At 44.7% G+C, this 22,559-nt stretch overlaps 1 protein-coding gene across 2 annotated transcripts in view; it reads left to right on the top strand.

The window, feature by feature from the left end:
- The window catches only part of LOC147637045 (uncharacterized), a 58,263-nt gene that overhangs the window by 35,246 nt on the left and 458 nt on the right, over positions 1-22,559 (top strand). The window contains exons 9-10 of one of the 2 annotated variants that reach the window (XR_015266317.1): positions 21,141-21,223; positions 22,447-22,516. Coding sequence is in view for 1 of the 2 variants with exons in the window: in XM_086800663.1 (XP_086656789.1) it covers positions 21,141-21,223 (83 nt within the window). In the remaining variant the exon portion in view is untranslated. The remainder of the gene's footprint in view (positions 1-21,140; positions 21,224-22,446; positions 22,517-22,559) is intronic. The other variant, XM_086800663.1, reaches the window with a different exon arrangement.

Genomic DNA, 22,559 nt, shown 5'->3' with positions numbered 1-22,559 from the left:
TCATCTTCAGGATGGATAGGCTCTTTCAAGCTTTCCCCCCTCAAAGAACCGCACGTGCAAGTTTCCTCGCACATTCGATAGGCTATCATTGAGGTGGACGTGGTACAGGTTTTCTCGACAATGCGTCTAAGTGCAAGGCAATGGGAGAGATGGTGGAGGTTGAGTTCCCTAGCATTGTTTGGACCCCCTGTGCAGCCCATTGCTTAGACTTGCTTATGGAGGGCATATGGAAGCTCCCATGGGTACAACATGTGGTTGCCAATGCTACATGGATCACTACATTCTTTCGCAAGAAGCATCAGGCACTAGCTATTTTCCGGAGCCATAGCCCTTTGGACATGGTTCGTCCCTCGAAGACACGATATGCATACATGTTTATTGTGTTGTAGAGGCTCTGCAAGCTTGGAGATCCTCTTTTGCAGACAGTGGTGGATCCTACGTGGAGAGGTTGATGCATCATGCTTAGTCCGAGCCCACAAGGTATATATAGACGTGCAGAACATCGCAGTTCTGGACGGAGGTGCAGAACATCACAGTGGCTCAAAAGCCATTGTTTGTCCTTCTACACATGACCGACATGGAGGGGTCGACTTTGGGACTTGTCTACCATTTTTTCATGGAGATGAAGGCCCATGTCAGAGCTTGTTCATCGCTTACATAGCAACGGTATTTTATCTACCTAAACCTTACATTGTTTAATTGTTACAATGAGGACATGTAAACCCTAAATTGATTTAGGAAACTTGGGTGGGTTTCTTTGTCTATCTCATTCTTAAATCTTGATTTATTCGTAGATGGGATGACATTATAGCCATTGTTGACTATAGATGGATGTATATGAGTCGTCCCATCCATGGGATGGCTGCATTGCTCCATCCTTTATACAAGACACCTGAGCTATTTCGACAGGCTACCTTGTTGACTATGCGAGATGCATACGTCGACAAGATATATTCAGAAGACGAGCAAATGTAGTTCGATTAGGAGATGATCAACTATATGAATAGCTTGGGCCCGTCTTTTTCGAGGAAGATTGCTTTGAGAAAGGAGACTTGCAAGTCTCCTTTGACATGGTGGTAGAACTATGGTTACCATGGACTTGCAAAATTGTGCCACTTGGCTCTTCGTATTTTATCTCAGGTAATCTTACTAATTTTAGATTTTCGGCCGTGGGTCCCTTTGTAAGTTTGTCCCAAAGCGTTAAATACAGTCTAACTTTTATGGTATAAACATTATGCTTGTGCTTGTAGGATTGTGTGTGAATGTAATTGGAGTTTATACTCACTCATACACACCAAGATTTGGAATCGTTTGAGTACTTCTCAGTTAGGGAAGTTAGTGTATTGCAGGGAAAACTTGAAGATCGTGCGTAGTCTTTACACGTTGGGGACACTGAAGCAGGTGAGGATACATGGCACATGCACTTTCTTGTTTAACTTATGTGTGTGTTTATCACGATATGCACAACTTTTGGTACTAACAACTTAGCATTCGACAGGTAGATCCAGATAGCATCAAGATGAGTGCGGATCCTACGCTTGGTACTGTAGATGAGGCTCCGCAACTAGCGAGAGATGAGCAAGAAGAGTTGCTTCGTCAACTGCATAGGGAACTTGAGAGCGTGAATCGACGAGTGGTGAGAGCACGTGCCCGAGCTTACGACATACAGTTACAGGAGCCAAACCTAGATCTAGAGGCTACACGGAGTGAGAGCATCAGAAGAGGAAAGCTACCAGTTTGCAATTGTGTTCATTTTGATTTTTCTTGGTTGAAAAACAAAAACCAAGACATACTTAAGATTATAAGTAATAAGTTTCATAAAAATGGGGAGCTTAAAAGCCCATTTTTTGTTAGATCATTTTAGCTCTTAGTTGTTATTTATCACTGCTTCTAGTCTTGCTTAATCATTGCTTTAATAGGGAAGTGATTGTTTTGCTAGTCTAGTTGTAAGTGCTAGCCTTTATCATGGCAGAGTTTGCCCTTCGCCTCCGGAGAAGTGATAGAAGCTTAGCTTGTTGGTTTTTGTATAAAAATTGTGTTAGGACAAATTTTTTATATGTAAACCTGCACTGATGACGTGAGTAGGGATGTCGTAGCACCTAGTGACTAGTCCATGCTATGCATGATGGAGTTGATGATCTTATATGATGTCTGGATTTAAAGTACAAACACTCCGCTCAGATAGAGGGGGAGAATACATGTCTAATGCATTCAAGGTTTATATGCTTCAATAGGACATCAAACATGAGTGCATTGTGCCTTATACACCACAACAGAATCGTGTAGCTGAGAGAAAGAACAGGTCTCTCATGGAGATAGTGAGATGTATGGTGATAGCACAAAAGTTCCCTTATATCTTTTGGATGAAAGCCATCATGTTTGCAACCAATGTGTTGAACAGGTGTCCAACAAAAGCTTTTTAGACCACATAATTGTTAGGTATGAAACGAAGGTACGCAAAAACGGTATCGGTACGGAACTTTTAATTTGCGAAAATTAAGTTCGATTGAGGTATGGTCCACTTTAAAAAACACTTGAAAAATAGATATTTGTACACATTTAGAGATGCAAGGTCTAGAGAAGTTGTCATAAACTAGAAATAAGTTAAAATGCTAGTTCAAAGAGTCATGAATGGTGAACATATGCATGCGACATGCCATGAATAAGAGCCGTGGCCTGTGGCCTACAATAGCAAATACAAAAAAGTGTAGTGACTAGTCACAACACTAAGTAAAAAGATGTCTAGACTCTAGTTCTCCTCCTTGAGGAATCACAAGGGAAAGGAATGCACTCACTAGAGGTGCTCCCATCATCAGAGACCAACCCAAAACTGCTCTCGCTAAGGACATTGTCCTCGTCATCGTACTCGGGCTCTCTGATGTCTGCAATAAGAGCATTCTTTTCTTCAATAACAGTTGCTAAAGAGATCCTCCAAGTCGAGCCACGCCTCATATATGTAGCCATCATCCTACTTGGGCTCTCTGATGTCTGCAATAAGAGCATTCTTTTCTTCAATAACAGTTGCTAAAGAGATCCTCCAAGTCGAGCCACGCCTCATATATGTAGCCATCAGGCCGGTCGAAGTAGGGTTCTGAATAGTGCATCCACGGCCTCCTCCTCGTGTGCCACCTCTAGCTGTGCGACCTCTATGAGTACGAGAAACTCTAAAGTCAAGCTTCTCTAGCTCCTTGTAAAGCTCGGCATATATAGCCTCCGCATTTGGATCTCGCTCCTTATGGACACACTTAAGAGGGTCCATTGTCAACTTGAACTCGTCGACATTCACCTGAAAGCAAACATTTATAAATTAGTAGTTACGACTATCACTCATGACATGCTATGAATTATGAATCGAACTTTGAACTCTAGAGATCTCTACCTGTTTGGAGATCTCCATGTCATGCATCTTCTCCACCTTGCGCATATGAGCGTAGCAATATACAAGCCGCTCTAATTGCATGGTGCTCAGACGATTGCGTATCTTTGTGTGTATGAGTGAGTAGGAACTCCAGTTCCTCTCACATGTCCCCGAAGAGCAATTCTATGAGAAAATAAGAGAGTTAGAATGTAAGAACTAGTTACTACTCTAAAGTCTTGAAAGTTATTCGACAGTCACCTGTGACAAGACTCTCAAAGCCACTTTTTGTATGTGAGCCATTTGATAACCAAATGACTCCCACCAAAAAAGTGGCCGTATCATGGACTCCCTACTCGAGAAAAGTGGGTTCATGAAAGCAGATCTCCTCTGATCATTGTACCAAATGAGCTCTTGGAGGAACTCTCTTTGTGCTCGTGGACGGGAAGTATCTTTGGCAAGTAGGCATCTCGATTGGAAAGTAGATGGCCCCACCTCCGTAATGGCCTTGACCATCTTGTGCCATTTGGGACCTTGAGTACATGGAAGGAGAGAGGAATCGATGACTGTGCGCGCAATCTCATCATTCGTGGCTTTTATCTTCGCCTTCACATATGTGAGGTTGTTTATGTTTGCACCGATGGTGGTTTGTCTCATTGTCGGAGAGCTCTCCTCCCTTGGCCTCTTTGATTGGAAGCTAGAACCGGCGGAGTCGGAGTCGGAGCCGGAGCCGGATGGAACAAGGAAAGGACTCACGGACGTGTAGGTACCGGATATGGAAGTGTTGGGTCGGGGAGGGCACAACCCTAATGCACACACACCGAGATAGAAACACAGGAGAGAGAGAGAGAGTGTGAGGTGCTGGAAAGTGTGTACTTGATAATAATAAGATGTGCAAGTACAAGTACAATATAACCTAGGGCTAAGTGCCCAACACACGATATAGAGTTCTACACCCACTATTGGGCATTGATGACGTTAGTGGGGATGTCGTAGTATCTAGTCCATACTATGCATAATGGAGTTGATAGTTATATAGTCTTGTGGGTTGACTACCATGAGTATATAACATGCACGTTCCTAAAAGGTGAATTTGGGCATGTTCCTAGATTCATCTAGGTATATAATTCAGCCGGATTAATAGACATGCAGATTTCACATTGTGAAGTTTTCGTCCGAGTTACGGCCAGTTGATATTGTGCTAATTCTTTCTATCTTTAGTAGTGCATTTGCCCTATCAACTACTTATTTGCTATACTAATTCTTTCTATTTGCTACTTTCCTTAGTGCTAGGCTTCATTATGGCTGAGTCTGCCCTGCATCTCCGGAGGTTTGACATAAACTCAGTACGAAGGCCTTTGTGTGAATATATACTCTTATGTGTGTGTGTGTGTGTGTGTGAGCATAGCTTGATATAGAGTTCTACACCCACTATTGGGCATTGATGACGTTAGTGGGGATGTCGTAGTATCTAGTCCATACTATGGATAATGGAGTCGATAGTTATATAGTCTTGTGGGTTGACTTACCATGAGTATATAACATGCACGTTCCTAAAAGGTGAATTTGGGCATGTTCTTAGATTCATCTAGGTATATATGTAACTGTGTTCATACAAGGAAAAAACCTATGTCCAGTCATAGGAAAAAATACCCGTGAGTAGGTCTGTTCACACTAGAACTTCTCAGAGGACCAGATGGTCAAGAAACCCCCCCCCCCCCCCCCCCCCCCAAGTGAACAGTGTGAACGGAAACAGGGTATAGCAGACTACCCTGGTAGCGGCTGTAAGCTCAAAGCTTTGCGGAAAGCTTCACACTTTTCCCTTGAAAGAGGCTTCGTAAACCCATCTTCTACATTGGCATGTGTAGGCACATAAGCTAAGTCAATCTCTCCTGCATGGAGCCTTTCCCTGACATAATGATAGTGAACCTCAATATGCTCTGTGTAGGCATGAAAAACTGGGTTTCGTGCACCTGCCAAAGCACTCTGACTGTCAGTATAAATGGTGGTAGGAGACTGCTGTCCAACACCAAGATCGGCTAATAGGTGTCATAGCCAAACACATTCCACATTAGCTATAAATGTTGCCTTGTATTTAGCTTTATAGCTAGGAGTGGCCATTGTAGGTTGCTTCTTACTGAGCTATGAAATGCAAGAGTCACCAAGAAGAAAACAGTGACCACTGGTTGACACCTTTGTGTCATAGCATCTTGCCCAATCACTGTCTGTGTATGCTTGCAAGCATAATGTAGAAGACGTGCCATAGAATAAGGCAAAGTTTGATGTGCCTTTAAGATATTTGAAAACACTTTTACATGCTTGCCAATGCATAGTGCTTGGACAATGCATGAACCTGCTCAACTGGGAAACAACATACTGAATATCCAAACGAGTAGAGCATAAGTAAATGAGGCATGCCACAGCCTGTGGATAGGTGGCAACATCAAATGGCTCTCAAGCATGCTCAAGTGACAACTTTAAACTTGGTTCCATAGGAGTGGAAACAGACTTACAATCTGACATTTGAAACCGCTCAAGGAGCTGCTCAACATATCTCTTTTGAGATAGCATAATACCCTCCTCAACTGAGACAAATTGTATGCCCAAGTAGTAATGCAAATGCCCCATATCTGTGACATCAAATGCATGCTGTAAATCAACTTTGAAAGCTAAAATATCACCCTCTTCAGGGCCAGTAATGAGTATGTCATCAACATAAAGAATGAGGATGAGTACATTGTTTCCTATGTGGCAGACATAAAGTGTACTCTCAGCTGAACTGTACTGAAACCCTTTGGCAGTCAAGTATGCATGAATCTTTTGGTACCAGGCACAAGGAACCTACTTCAGGCCATATATATAGTGCTTTATGAAGCGGCATACCTTGTGTTCTCCACCCTTTTGAACAAAGCCTGGAGGCTGAGATACATACACTTCCTCCTATAAATTACCATTCAAGAAGGCGGTTTTAACATCCAACTGATGTACATGCCATCCTCTTTGTGTAGCCAATGCTATAATTGTACGTATGGTGGTCATACGTGAAGTGGGAGCAAAAGTCTCCTCGTAGTCAATGCTCTCAAGCTGGGCATACCCTTTGGCAACCAATCTAGCCTTATGGCAATCAACATAACCATTAGGCTTACGCTTCAGCTTGAAGACCAATTTTGTGCCAATGGCACGCTTGCCAGGAGGCAAGTCACATAACTCCCATGTAACATTCCTGTCAATGGAGTCTAACTCCGACTGCATGGCTGCAACCTAGTTGTCATCCTCCAATGCATCAACATGAGAAAGAGGCTCCTCATGCGGTGGCAACAAGAGCTGTATGTACTAAATGTACATGGCGAGAGGTAGCATGTGTACGACCTGGCATAAAAGAAGATTGTTTGCTATTACGCAAAGTCTCAACCAGCCATCTAGGAACAGTGGTTGACTTCCTAGTATCTGCATCTTCCTCTGCCAATACATCTTGCAACATATCCTGATCAATTTGAGGCATTTCAGGATCAATTTGGGGCAAATTTGGCTGCTGATTTTGCTGATTTTCAGCAGGCATAGGTGGCTGTAAATGAGCCTGTATGGGCTCTCCACATTATCCACATTTGAATTGAATATAGGCAACAATGTATCAAACACATCCTCTCGCCCAGTTGATGGTTGCTTTGTGCATGAAAGAAGGGGATGAGATGCATACTCATCAAAGATAACATCCTTGGATACAATGATCTTGCCCGTAGTAGGCACGTAGAGTCGGCATCCCTTGCTCTCACTGCTATAGCCAACAAAAATGCATTTGATTGCCTTTGCATGAAGTTTATGTCTGTTGTTGTGTGGGCACATGCACATATGCCAAACACCCAAAGACTCATATGAGTCACGACTGGAATCTTGCCATTCCATGCCTCATAGGCAGTCATAGATTTTAAGGCTTTGATGGGGCAACGGTTAAGCACATAATTTGCACACATAACCGTTTCAAGCCAAAACTTACTAGGCAAATCCTTGCTCTTGTGCATGTGCCATCTCCATAAGTGTATGAGTACGTCTCTCTGCAACTCCATTCTCCTGAGGAGTATAGCGGGTAGTACATTGATGGGAAATACCATGTAATTGCATGTAAGATGTGAACTCATTTGACAAATATTCCCCCTCTCGAACTGTACGCAATGTGACAAGCTTGTGTCCACAAGCATTTCTAGCCATAAGACATAAATCTTTGAAAGCTGTAAATGCACCTGACTTCACCTTCAAACCATACACCCAATAGAAACGAGCATCAATAAGATGACCAAGCTTCTTGCAATAGTTGCATCTCTTCTTCTTCTTGATGTCATTGTCCTTGGAGGAGGTAGAATCTGAATGGACTAGTGGTTTGCCCTTAGGCTTACCACTGGATGAAGCCCCGGATTTATCTTTATGGCGATCAAAGGCACCGAATGCCTGATCCGCAGAAAGCATAGTAGATCTGTTTGACCAAGACTGCTCTTCTTACAATAAGAGGGCCACTAACTCATTGAAGGTGTACAAATTCGGATTACCCTTCATGAGTAGACGAAGAGTGGTGGCAAATCCCTGGTAGGACTCCGACAACCCCTGAAGTACAGTAGATACAAGTGAACTATATGGAATGATCTCATCAATGTTGATGAGCTGCTCCTGGAGATCCTTGATGCAGGTGAGATATTTGTCCATAGAATCACCCTCATCCAAATTCTTCGTATTAATCTTTTTTCGAAGATTGGCCACACGAGCCTCATTGCGAACCTGAAACAACGAAGCAAGTACATCCCATGCACCTTTTGCAGAAGTGCATGAACGAATATGTGGTATAACTTACCTCTTGCAAGAGAGGGCAATCAATGCATGAGCCTGAGCATCCTTTGCATCTTACTTGAGTTCTTCTTGTGTAGGTGGCAAGGGTGCTGAAGTGACCACCACCACCTGAAGATGTAACATCACTTGCATCTACAACCTGTGCTGCTGTAGCAGGAGCAATGGGTTTGACAAGTGTAGGGATAGATGATTTACAGGTGAGTATTGCCGAATCCAATGCAGAAAAACCCCCAAATGTCAAATCCGGAAGGTAGAAGCCACCGATAGTCCAATTCCGAGCCGAATGTTGAATAGCAGGCCGCCAATGCGAAAAGCCCCAAATTAATTGATCGATTTGGTGCTATAGGAGATCAATTCTTTGAAAAGCCCCAAATCGGGCAAAATCCTCAAATTTCCGGACAATTTCCAATGAAATCCTTGGCAATGTCGATCCAATGCTTGCAAATGGTGCTCAATGTCACAAAAATGTGAAAAGCCCCAATTTTATAGGTGAAATCGGAGTAGATCTGAGATTTCGGGAGGAGGGAAATTTGAAAAAATGCCCAATTTCAGAGAAGGGGAAAATGTGCTCAGAGTGAAGAGGTATGGTGAAGTAGGTGGGCGCTTGGGTACATTAGGTATAATAGGTGGACAGCTGTACGATAATATGACAGGCGGTGGTACAGGCTGCTGTACGGACAGGCGAAATCGGCTGAAAGCTGTACGGAGAAATGCAATAGAGCGAGGCGAACACATGGCTGATGTCAAATCTGGTTTTAGGGTTTTGTCGTATAACTGTACGGACTCCAGAATTAGATTTGCAATGGTCTGATTGTTGGTCATGTCCACTCTCGGCTAGTTGAGGTGTGAACCCGGCTTACTCACGGGCACTTTTTCCCTGTGACTGGACACAGGTTTTTTCCCCGTGTGAACACACTTACGTGTGTTGGGCACTTTGCCCTAGGCCTTTTAGTACTCACTTGTACTTTTCATTTCACATCATTATTGAGTACATCTTTTCCAGCACTCTCACGTTTCTATGTGCTTGAGGTTGTGTGTGTGTGTGTGTGCAGGCTAGCTTCCCTCCTACCCAGCATTGGTATCAGAGCTTGGCTAGGGATAGCATTAGGGTTTGCCCCCTGCTGCCCGTCAGAGCTTGAGCCTATTGCACACATCTGGAATTAGGGTTCTGCTGCATTAGGGTTAGGGTCATAGTTGCCAGGCGTTTTAGAAACGGCAGGTATGAAACGGGTTTCATACGTTTTGAAACGTTTCATAAAAGGTAAGAAACGGGTACAAAAAGGTTTCATACAAAATAGAAAAAACATGTATATTTTTTACTTGAAATATGGAAAAGAAAAAACTGTTGATAACTTATAAGAGACCACATTGAATTCATTTCAATAAAAACAAAATACATGTAAGATATGATGATATCACAAATCACGTGGGTGATCACTGATGACTAAACAGAAATCAAAAGGATCACCACGTGGGTGATGAGTCATGACTCAAAATCCAAGATCAAAATTAATAGCATGTCCAAAGTTCAAACTAAATAACATGTCCAAATAAAATGATACTGGCAGCAGCTGCTAGCTACTATCTGCATCCTCATCTGCATCCTCATGCTCATCCTCATCTGCATCTTCTGCCTTTGCAGCCTCACTCTCAAGGTCACTGCCGGTAGCCGAGTCCTCAAATGCCTCATCCTCTAGAGGTGCAGGTGCACCACTAGTACTAGCCTCTCGAGAAGATCGTGTAGTGCGAGCCGGAGCCATGATCTCCTCATAGAGCATAGAATAGATGTCTCTCTCCTCCTGAGGAATGTCGGGAATCTCCTTGCACTTCATGATATCAATCTTATCTGGATTCCTTGGCGAGGCTCAATGGGATGACCCTTTTGTTCTAGCAATCAGAGATTGCAATGACAAAAGACAAGCCTCTCCAATTGTGCTGAGGAGAGTCTATTTCTCTTTTTCGTGTGAAAAAGAGCCCATGTACTCCAATTTCTCTCACAAGGCCCTGAACTGCAATCCTGGGAGAGAACTCTCAATGCAATCTGTCTCTACATTGTACAAAAAAAAATTAAAAAAAAAATAATTTTTTTTTGGGATGATGAAAAAAACGCGTTTCATACAGGACGAAACGTTTCGAAACGTTTCGTACGTTTCGAACCTGTATGAAACGCGTTTCTATGCAACTGTGGTTAGGGTTAGGGTTTTGCCACCCTGCCGCCGCCCTCAGTCGCCTCTGCACGCTCCCGCTACACTGTTCGTACGCCGTACTGTACGGCTCTTCCGCCGCCGCCGCCGCCGCCGCCGCCGCCGCCCTGTGTGCGTTGCCGCCGCCGCTCAGACCTGTTTGCGTTGCCGCCGCCGCTCAGACCTGTGTGCGTCGTCGCCGCCCGTTGCCCCTGCATCGTTGTCGCGGCCCGTCGCCCCTGCACTGCCGTCGCATCTGACGCTTGCCCGCCATTGCTGCCGCTGTCTGCCTGGTGCCGCCTTCACGGTGCTGATCCAGCCCATATCTACAGCCGCCTGCACTTTGCCGCCATGTACCTGCGCTGCCGCCTATCAGATCTGCACTTGTCAGATGTACACTGACTTCACCTCCACCTTCACATCTGCCCAACTGCAAGGTTCACCTTCAGATAAGGTTAGTGGGATCTGCAAATTTCTGACCTGAAATTGCACATTCTGCATGTTGAAATTTGGGGCTTTTCACCATTGAGCCTGCAATTTGGGGCTTTTCACCATTGAGCCTGCAATTGCAACATTGGCACACATTGGCATTGATTTCAGCAGATTTGCATTAGAGATTTGGGATTTTGTAGAAATTGGCACTATTTTGCAGAAATTGACTCGATTTTGCAGAAATTGGCACTATTACAAGCACATTTGGTTGGCATTGGAGCATTTCCCCCAAATTTTTGTGTATTACAGGCACATTTGGTTGACATTGGAGCATTTCCCCCATATTTTTGGGTATTACAGGCACAATTTGTTGGCATTGGAGTATTTCCCCCAAATTTTTGGGTATTACAGGCACATTTGGTTGGCATTGGAGCATTTCCCCCAATTTTTTGGGTATTACAGGCACATTTGGTTGGCATTGGGGCATTTCCCCCAATTTTTGGGCATTGCAGCACTTGGTACAGGTGACAATCGCATTAGTAGATTTACAGGTGCACATCTCGTTCAGATGTGGTCTAATTGGTTGCCCAAAAATTCGCCACTACCTTCTCTCTTCTTTCCCACTCTCCATGCCTTTGTGTGCGTGGCTTCAATGCCCATCATAGAGAAGAGCTCCTTGGTTTCCCCTTCCGCATCATCACGGTCTTTTAGACCGGACACTCCTACATGTAAGGCCCGGGTCTTCCTCCTTTGCTCCTCTTCAAGGGTCATGTTGATGATGGTGGGAGTGGGGATGGGTGGCGATTCTTTACCTTTCCCTTTCCTCTGTCCGTGTGAGAGTGAGAGAGGGTGCCTCCAGAGAATACTGGAAGGGAGGCAATCTGTCCATGCTACCATGTGCCTGGAACCAAGATGTCATCTGTCCATACCAACAAGCCGTGTCTCCCTGTAAAGCTAACTGTTGGGAGGACTCAAGGGCGAGGCGTGCATATCTGTCTCGGGGGGAGATCCCACAAGCCATGTATGTAGGAGACTGATCTCGTAAGGGCCTCAATCACCAGAGAGGCAGCCGCCAGCTCTGCTCGAATAATCTCATGAGGTACCAAGGTCTTGGCTCTAATAATCCTAGCAATCATAGATACCAAAGGCCTCTCCATACCTCTCCACCCGCCTGTGCTGTGATGGCCCACTGAAGGTCCCCATATCTGCACTCCATGAAGCATAGCTGATGTCACTAGAGTGTCAAAAAACCAAAGTTTCGTTCGAGGTTCCTGAAACTGAACCTGCGAACACATCCTCTCCAAACCACCCAGGGCTGCATGTGCTCTAGTCAATCTAGTCTCTGCTGCTCTCCTCATCGAAAACACTGGCCCACTGAATACTACCCCAAGATATGTATATGCATCTGCATACTCCACAATCTCCTGCCCATATGTAAATGTGGGAGCTGATCGCCTAACCCACTGTGGCGTGGTGTTAAACACCATAACCTTGGTTTTACCAAGGTTGACAGACAATCCACTATCATGTGCAAACTCATGTAAAGAATCTAGATGACGCTGCATACCCTCAAGGGAGTCAGAGATCAACACAATATCATCAGCGTATAACAATAGTGGGATCCATGTACCTGCTAGCTGGGCTCCTCTGTCCCCCAATCTCTGAGAGAGAGAGAGAGAGAGAGAGAGAGAGAGAGAGAGAGGGCGGGACTCGGGAGGGAGAGAGCTTGAAATTGAGAGCGAGCGAGAGAGAGAGAAATGAAACGATATATTAACGTCTCTAAGAGGCCATTGTGGCCTATGAGACCAAAACTGAGAGTACATCTGAAGTTGGTGTCTCATCAAAGAGAACTAAATAAGACTAAAAAGTACAATAAATTGATTGTCCTACAGTTATAAGAACAGAACTATAAGACTTCGAGATGATACTAAGTAGAAAATACTGGAAAGTACTGAAAAATGTATATCAGGTAGATCCATGTATGCTGATCAGTTGAAGTGTTGCCCTCTCCTTAGATCAAGTATCTCCGCCATGGGGCTGTCTAGAATGGAGAGGTCGTAGAAGCAAGGTAGGCGCCTCCGATGCCGAGCAATAATGGCTCTGATCTGGCGATGGTGAGGATGCCGTGGTCGGGATCCTAGTGGGCGTGGCCGACGAGCACGACATAAGATAACTGCTCTATCAGTGGTGACTCCCTGGGAGCGTGGTCGGTGCCCTGAGGGCCCAATGGAGGAGGTATTAGGAGGTGTGTGGGATGGGTTACTGGTGCTGGTGCTGGTGCTTGTGCCGAAGAAATCTGTTCGGCTCCTCTGTCTAGGTACATCATGGCTCGGCCTCCTGTTTGCCAAGAGGGTCTCTCTGTGTCTCCTGAGCTCAAGTAGAAACAATCCCAGGCATCTCTGATCCTCAAACTCCATGACCCTGCGTAATGGCCCAAAACCCTCTCGGAAGAGGCAGTGATATCTCCCTCGGATCTCATAATAGACTAGAGCTTGGGAGAGACTAGAGCTTGAGAGAGAGAGCTTGAAAGTTGAGAGAGAAAGAGAGCTTGAGAGAGACTAGTCACTAGAGCTTGAGAGAGTGCGCAAAAAGGAATAAAGCTTGAGCGAGACTAGTCACTATTGACCTTAGACTAGAAATTATGAAAATTTTACTACATTGTCAAGGAAGAGCAACTAGCCATACAAGGACCAAAATCTGTGCCTAGATGGTTGTTGAAAACCTTGCAAGATAGAAAACAATAAGTGACTTATATAGTCACGTACTCTAAAGATGTGTCCACACTAGCCTATGCCCCAGATCTATGTGCCTAAACCCCCATGTGTGAAAGAGTGCACAGAGCGGAAGCATACAAGCACTAGAGTGTGCTGAGAGAGTGCAAGAGAGAGAGAGAGAAATATGAAACAACTATGCTGAATATACTGCACTGAAACAGTCCCAAGCAAGAGACATAAAAGGTCTCATAAGTGAGGGATACAAAAGAAGACTAGACTATGAAAAATGAGGGAGGCAAGCCCACCTATAAATAGGTAAAGTAGGGCTGGCCCACTGGACAACTAGACCTGGCTGATTGGACAACATGAAGCTGGCTGACTGGACATCAGACACCTGACCTGGGAAAAATGCAAGAAAAATATGGAAAAATAGGGTGGCCAGCCCACAACCAAGGGCCATGAAAAGGGACCAAAAGGGAACTCCAACCATGAGCAGAAAGTGGGGATGAATGTGCTAACAATTTGTACATATGTGCTAATGGAAAATAGCTTTGTTACATAGAATATCGAGAGCTCTCTTCAAATATATAACTCGGCTTCATCTTGGACTTATACATCGTAGCTAGAGTCTCCCAAGCAGTTCTTGATGTTTTGCAAGATCTGATATGGCGTAAAATTTTTTTTTGAACAAAACTTGAAATTATATCAAAGAAAAGACTAACAGTATAACAATGCTTATCACAAGATCAAGCTTTTTTTACTTGAGAAGCTTAACTCAGTACTCTGTAAACATTCAAAAAGCAGCTTGCAACTCAGTGAGGTTGAGAATCTAGATGGCTAGTTCTTCATCCCGGGCCGCTGCAGCCATGACTTCCTCTTTTTATGTACCAGCTCGGCTTCTGTTTCTCTAATGACCTCCTTAGTGTCTTCATCCACATCATCCATTTTGTCAACCAAAAGTTCATTGAGCTCTTCAATCTCAGCCAACAGCATTTCATTGGTTTCCTGTAAGGCACTTCAAATCTGCATCATTAAGCAACTTTTCAGTCCTTGTACCATATCAATCGGTTTACTTTGAAAAAGCATTGAATTTCTATAGACCCAGGCAATCCAAAGAAACACAGATCGGATCACATTCCATAGTTTAGATGAACATCCATTTGCTTCCCTCAGTAACACCTCTTTCCAAGTGAGCTCCCGAGGGTGAGTGGGAGCAATACATTTTTTGAACATAAAGAGCGTTGGTTGGATTTTCTGGCAGTGCATAAACAAGTGGGGGATAGTTTCTCTCTCTTTCTTATAGCTTTGGCAAAGCCTGTTTCCTATTCCGAATAGCGCTGCTCTATCATTGGTCCATAATGCTTGGTGTAATATGAGCCACATAAGACGGGACATGTTTAGACCATATGTTCACGAACCTATAATTCCATTGATGTCTGTTCCAACTGATATTCCACCTTTTGTTAAGTTTGGAGTATAGTTGTGGGTCACAATTTCTGAATCTTGGAATAGTCAGCAGGGAATCCTGATTTTTCCATGCAAATGTTTTAGGCAAGATAATGCCTTGGGACTGAATGTATTGCGCATTGTGATTGTGCCAGAGTGTTATTCTCTGCAAGATCATTGTTACATCTCTTGCATTAAGCTTGAACTGCTGTTTTAGCAACTCTCCAGACATCCAATTCTGCTCAGTGAAGTTCCATGTGTCAGCCCAGACTGAGATGCCCTTCTTAGAAAGATTTTGAGCCATCTGATACAGTTGCAAGGGAACATTGTCCTGACATACCATTGAAAACCAGATAGAATTGTGATGGTAGATGCCTGCTGTCAGCCTGATATTTGTACTAAGCTTTAAGTTCATTTTAACTTTGTTCCAGGACGACCAGAGTCTTTTGACCAGAGGTTACCCTGCTTGATGGGGATTTTATTGTAGTAGAGGGTTAAAGCTGGTAGATTTTTCCACCTGTTACAGTCTTGGACAGAAAAGAGGGAGGAATCCCTATGAAGAAGTAAGGCCTAGTCCTCTGAAGGGTTCAACAGACTTCTGATCATCCATTTAGTGGACATTCTGTCCGCCAGTTCAGCTAACTTTGGGATACCTAAACCTCCACTGTTCTTTGGCAGGGTACAATATTTCCACGCTACCTTTGGGATCCTGAATCTATTTGCATCTCCTCCCTAGAGAAAGTTCCTACAGAGTGTCTCAGGTGGTTTGAAGTCAGCTTTTGATGGTCTCAAACATGAGAGGAAGAAGATAGTTGTATAAATTAAAATGTGCTTCAGGACCACTACTCTGCCCGTGAGGCTGGGTTGCATGCCTTTCCACTTGGCAAATTTCAATTTGACTTTTTTCATAACCCACAACCACCTTTGATGCTTGCTGACCCCAAATCCCATTAGAATACCAAGAAGCCTGAATATGGTTCTTTCCTGTATACATTGGCATCCCTGATCCAAGAGCCATTGTGGTGGGTCTCCCTCAAAAGGGTTTTGATACCAGTTTTGGAGTGGTTGATAACTGAACCAGAAGCAAGGCATAATTTGTTACCACATTTCTAGAATATTTCAATTCACATCGGGTCATTGTGAACCAAGCTGTTTGTATCATCTGCAAATTGCTGAAGACAGAGTTGCTTGGAACTCCCAGGGATTTGTATCCATCTGAGTCTCTGATCTTGCATTTCTTTTTCAACGAGCCATCCCAAGGCATTTGCAGTTATTGCAAATAGAAGAGGGGCAAGAGGACATCGTTGCCGGATAGACTTCTTTAAGGAGAATGGGGGGGAGAAATCTCCATTAACCGCAACTCTCGCCGAGGCATTTCCAAAGAGAGTGTGAACAGTCTTGATGAACCGTGGACCAATGCCCATATCCTGCAGAGACTGCAATCAATTTCCCCTACATTGATATCCTTTTCTAGAATGACAGCCGAAGAAGGAGGGACTGTTTTCTTCCTACACATGGCAATTGTTGCACAGGCTCTCTGTTTCTCTAGGGAACTGAGAGGATGAGAACTAAAAATCTTTGAATAATAACAGTGAACAATGGACAGTTTTTCCACTCTGGATTCAGCCACCATTTTTATCCCTTAGCATCGGAATTAGGTGTTTCTCCTTCTTTTTCTTCAGGCAACTGAATGTTTCTTTATTAGGTCTATCCCCTTTTCCTGCCCACCATTCTCGAAGGAAAAGTTGCAGTTTACTGAATTCTATATCTTCTTCCCTCTTCAGAACTGCCTTTAACTCTAAATACTTTGATCGACAAGCTAAGTTTCCCTGGTTAACATCCTTCTCCATCCTTTCCAGTTCCTGAAGAGATACTTTCTTCCTGGCTACTCTGTATTTGTCTCTCTGAGCTTTGGAGTCTCTGAGCATCTTTTGAGTCTGCCCGATGGCTTGGGACTAAGCTCTTCCAGGGGACTACTGAGCCACAAATGACTCATGAAATATCTTTTGAATCCCTTCTTGAATCAAGGGAAGGTTAAATAGGGAAAGGTTTGCATGAAACCACCCTGCCTTAGGCTAGGGTTCTACTTTGTGAAGGGAGACGAGAATAGGCTTATGATCTGATAAGTGAGTGCAGTCTAAAGCTCTAATAAGAGTATTACAATATTCTTTGGCAATACTCCCACTGATGTAACATCTATCCAGCCTTGCTTTCCTCAGGAAGGTGTCAGATCTCCCATTGGACCATGTAAACTCTGTAGTTGTTGCATAATCTATCAGGTCATGAAAACCTTTATAAGCGAGCCAGTTCTTGCGCTCTGTCCCCTTCAAAGTGAGCCCCAGTTCCAACAGCCTGTCTTGTTTGTTTTCAACCATATTGAAGTCTCCTACCAGAATAATGGGCAAATGTAGTTGGAGAAGAGAGTGCCACGGAGCAGGCCTAGTGTTAGCAGGGCCCGACGCATACAATGAGACCATGTACCATTCTGTGTTAGTGGCCATTTTTACAGCCACCCATCTGTTAGTCAGATCTACTAGGGAACCCTTGATACAGCTCTGCCGCTTCTTGTTGATTCCCAAAGCCGTGCCTCCACTTCCATGGCTATGCTCAGAAAAGAACCAGATAAAGTCTTGAGAAATTTTCTCAAGATTGGCTTTGAGAAGCATACTGGAAGCTTTAACTTCTTGGAGACCAATGCAATCTACCTAGATTTTCTTTGTAAAGAGCCAATTTTGAAATCTTGGATGCTTTGAGGGGGTCCGTAATCCCCTTAACATTGAAGGAGAGAACAGATTTAAACATTATTTTCTTTGGGTTTTTGAAATGTGACTTCCTCTTGCTACCGCCTTCTTCTCTTCAGCAACAGGGGAGTCTACACTCAAACCTACTTTGGAGATTCTCCTTTTGGATGAGGAAATGGGGTAATTCTGAGTTGAGGGGGGGATTTTGCCACCCGGTTGAGGGGCGAGATTCTTCCAGAATAGGTATTGGGGAACATGATGTTCCTGCCTTGCCCATGTCCTTGTTAGCAAGACTTGGAAGGTTCTCTTCTTCAGAAGTCAGAGCATTCCTCGTGGGGGAATCCTCACAGAAATCCATTTTGTTGATTTCTTTTTGAAATATGTTGGTTAAATGGATCCGAGTCGTGAACCACCTCATCCTCATCCGATGATTTCAGATCCTCATCCTCTGGAGGTGTAGGATCAGCAACATCTACAAGGAGCGGAGTGAATCTGTTATGATTTCTCATGCAATTTAAGGGCCTATTAGCTGGGGGTGTAAGACCTTTACCCTTTTTTTTGGAAAGTATGGAACCCATCTTGATCTCGGGGGGAAGGCTCATCAGACTGGGGTTTCTTATTATCTTGGACAGGAGGGGGATTCTTAATAGGGCAGTTTTTGATGAAGTACCCTGGCTTGTTGTAGTGAAAACACGCATTTGGTCTGCGATTGCACACCTCTTTGGTAGGATTAAGAGGGATGCTATCATTTCTTTTGGTTCTATCATTTGGTTGACACAGTCTGGACCACAGCTGAGATTCGAGGGGACTGACAGGAGCTTGGCCATTATGGTTAGGCAAGGAGTTGCTCGGCAGTGTTGTCTTCAGGATTTGCCACTTTCACACTTTGTCCCTCCGGCATAGAGGTTAGACAGTTCTTGGGAGATTATTGCTAGCATCTCAGCCTGGAATATCTGGAATGCACTGAGGCTATTGAGGGTACTTCCGTTCTTGTTTCTCAGTGTCTTTGCAGGATTTGGAGTGATATTATTCACACCATCATGGCTACCTGGGCCAGAATCCAGGGATCTTCGAGGGCTGCAGAGAGGAAGCGCGGCCAGTTTATGAGAGAGTGGGACATTGGTATCTTTTTCACGTCCTCTCATTCGGGACCCTATTGGCAGCACAGGGCTCTTGATTGGTTGAGATCTCCACCTTTCTTGGTGTGAAATCTCCATTTTGTAAAAAAATTTTCATACTTAATAGAAGTCTCCTTTTCGAAAAAAAAAAAACACGCATTTGGCAGATTTTTGGAAATAACAGGCTGGACCATCGAAGTTGATTGTGATTTCATCAGGGAGTTGTGTTCAGATCTACTTCAATAAGAGCTTGTGGGTGCCACCGAGGATTCATATCAGAATTCGGTCTTTGACCAAGAAGTTTCCCTAATGGTTCCACAATGAATTTTAACAGTGGGCGCAGGTGAAGGGAAAGGTCTGGGAGCTCTACCCACACTGGGAATCTTGAAGGTTTAGGCCCAGTTGGTGAAAAGTCAGGGTGCCAACGGAACAAGGACAGCGGAGTGTTTCTAATCATCCAGTGTCCTGCTCCAAGGATATTGAGGGTCATCTCTGCTTCTTTGAATAAGAAGCAATAGTAGTTGTTCGGTAAAAACTGGATATGCTCGACTTCTACACCCCTTGGAGCCCAGTTAGCCCTAACCCATCCTCTAACGAAATCTGCCGGGGCACGAGGGCCATGACAAAGACCAATAAGAGCATGGGACTGGTAAACCACGAGGCAGTCATGCACCAAATTCATGGGCAAAAAGACGGATGGTTTACCTTTTGCACTGCGATTACCTTCTTGCTCAGCACGTTGCCAGCCGACTCCTCCTTGATCTTCATGCCCAGATTGCAGTCCTGCGCTGCTACTGGGTCTTTGTGGAGCAGCGTCAGAAGCTGACCGACTTCCTTCTCTTCCAAGCAACTGCTCTCCATTGACGGCATAGGCTTCTTGTTGGGGGGCGGGGGGCGGGGACGAGGGTTCTGCCTGGTCGCATCTCTGGAACGAGAGATGTGAGTGGTCCTTTACCCAGTGTGACGGATGAGGATGACGCTCGTTGTATGGCGACTTGGGGCAGGAGGCTTCCATCACCCTTACTTGCTTGTCTCCCTGCATGAAGGATGATGGGAAGGGAATGCTCCTGAGCCAGAGAAGACTGCAGGTTAAGATGAGCTTCCTCAAGAAAGGCTGCCGTTTGAAAGATAGGGTTTTGTTGCACGGTGGGAAAAGGGGGTTCCTCTGCCACGTGCCACACCTGTTCCTGCATGCCGGGGGTCTTCTCCACCGCACTTGGGAGAGGTGGCATTGAAGTCGAGCGCGCGATGACAGCGTACAGCAGTCGAGGCGAATCTGTGGATCCACCGCTAGGGTGCCGATTCACAGGCATTAATGCAGGGGGAGAGCCCAACGGCCTCCCCCACATCGGTTACGAAGGAGGCAAATGAGAGGGAAGGCAGGTAAAGACGGAAACTGAGAGGGGACGAAACCCTGACTGAGGACGGAACCCTAGTTTCTCCCGTCGCCTCTCACCATCGCTCCAAAAGCAGAAATTCTCGATCAATATGGAGTATAATTGTTCACTTGACAGACAAGGCAATCGCAGACATTGCTTGAGCTTCTCTAGTATCCCATCGCCTTTGCTCTGCGGTAGGCTGAAGCACAACTGGTGCTGTGGCAGCTACACGAGGAGTAGCTAGCTGTATAGCCACGGGGCTTGCATCATCACCTGAGTCTCTGTCCCAGAGGCCTTTGGTCACCAAAATGTTGCGAAGCATGAAACTCCACAAGGAGTAGTTGGTTCCATCCAGCTTGTCCTCGAGGGAGAAAGAACTTAAATTTAATGCTGATATCCCTTTTAAGTTTTTCCTCGATCCTCAGCTACTGGACTCTTATCCACGTCACACACTTGGCAAAGGGCAGTAGCAAACAGGCCACATGGCAGTTGGGCATGTCTTCAGCAGGATGACAGCCTACAGGGCCAGCTGACCGGGTGAGATGGCGCCCATATAAGCATGGGCTAAATATTGAGTTTCCCACCGCACATCTTCTGAGCGGCTGCAGCCCTATGGAGTGTTTCTCTACTGGGTTGATCTGGGGTTAATCTTAGGCAGATCTACAGCAGTCTTCAGGCTGAAGATCACAGAGATCTACATTTTCAGTATCATTTTGTACTTGGAGAGAGTAGTGTTGTGTCTCATTTTGGTGTGTACATAAATACACAGTATTTTAGGAGGTAGCGTGTTGTGCATGTGTGTTTGTATTCCGCAGTTTCCCCTTTTCTGTTATTCACTTGCACATTAGACACAAGTCTACCACACATAAGATGAATTTTCCATTCAAGGATGTAAAAAAAAATTTTAAAAAAAAAATTTTTCTTAAAATTTTGCAGACTTCGATAATCGGATCTTGAAGCAACAAGAAGAGGAAGAAGAAAGAAAAAGGCTACGGAAAGAGAAGAAAAAGGAGAAGAAGGTGAAAATAATGATAGCCAACTTGTCATTTAGTACTGCAAATAGTACCTTTAATAAGATTCAACTGAGGATCATTTTTAATGCGCATAGTGGTTGGTGTTGATAATAGTTTCTCGTGCTTGTTGGAGGAGAAGGTGGAGGTTGGAGGATTGACTCTTGAGCGAGGAACTGATGGAGAGGAAAGGGCCTCTTCTAGCAGCCCCTGGCCTAAATCAGTGCTTGCTCGAAAATGACCAGCATTCTGTTGTTTGGCTTGTTGCCCATGGGTGACCATCCTATATGCCCACCTTGAGGTCATCTCGCGCTTTCAAAATGAATGCCTGCACCTGCAGCTTGCTGCTGTGTAATGCCTAAACATTTTTGCTAGTGACTCCCCTCTGGTGACAGATCTAGTGTCTGGTCATTGCAATGCATGCTATTTGTGACTGGTTTGTCACACGATGTTACTCCATGTGTGGGCATGACTGAGCAAACTGGGGTCAAAAGGCCCTGATGTGAAATGCATTCAAGGGAGGAAAGATGACCATAGACTGAACCGTGAATTGGGTAAGGGCTCCACACCAGGTGGTAAGGAACCACCCTGAGGCATCACTCTATAGAAGTGGGACTCTTTCCTGTCCTTTTTACACACTCAACCTCGGAAGACTTGCACAACTTTAGGTACATACGGGAAGGTCTGGCAAATCACAACCTTGCGAAGCTTCCACAATAAAGCCCACAAAGGTGCTCGGTGGTTGCAGTTGTGCTAGTGATAAACAGGCTGACTTACAAGTTGCAAGTATGCACTTCATCATATCCACCTTACAAGCAGCAACAGGAGAGCAGCAAATCAGCCCGTCAGTGTTGGCTGCATACTTAAATCACTCAAAACTGCAAAACACACCACATATGTGAGAGTAAGGTTGAACTTGGTGTACATAGCAACCCTCAATGGGTTCTGATGGCCTACCAAGCCTCCACTCTCAGTACTGATGGCAGCACAAACAAACTGCCAGTTTGTTGCCGTATGCACTCAACTTGTGTATGAGTCCTAGCTTGGATGCTGCCCGCACCTGGTCTGATCCGTCCGCTGCTCATCTGATCTGTGCATTTTGCTTGGAAGGCTGTGAACATGTTTGCAAGGTCCTTGGGAACAGGACCAGCCTGCATACAAACTCCAAACACTTTGAATTGCCGGACCCACTTGCCCAAAACTTGCCTGATTTACTGTTTAAACACTGTCAGGAGAGGGGTGTGTCATGATGCTGCTGCTATCTTTCCTTGATGTATTGAATACCATATTTGATCTAACCAGGTCTGCAAACCTCTCCTTTTCACATGCTCTCAATTTTCGAGAT

The sequence above is a fragment of the Cibotium barometz genome, chromosome 7 (assembly GCF_041138505.1).
Source record: "Cibotium barometz isolate CiBa-2024 chromosome 7, ASM4113850v1, whole genome shotgun sequence".
NCBI classification, from domain to species: Eukaryota; Viridiplantae; Streptophyta; class Polypodiopsida; order Cyatheales; family Cibotiaceae; genus Cibotium; species Cibotium barometz.
Note: the sequence above shows the minus strand (reverse complement) of the source record. Positions and strands in the feature narration are given on the sequence as shown.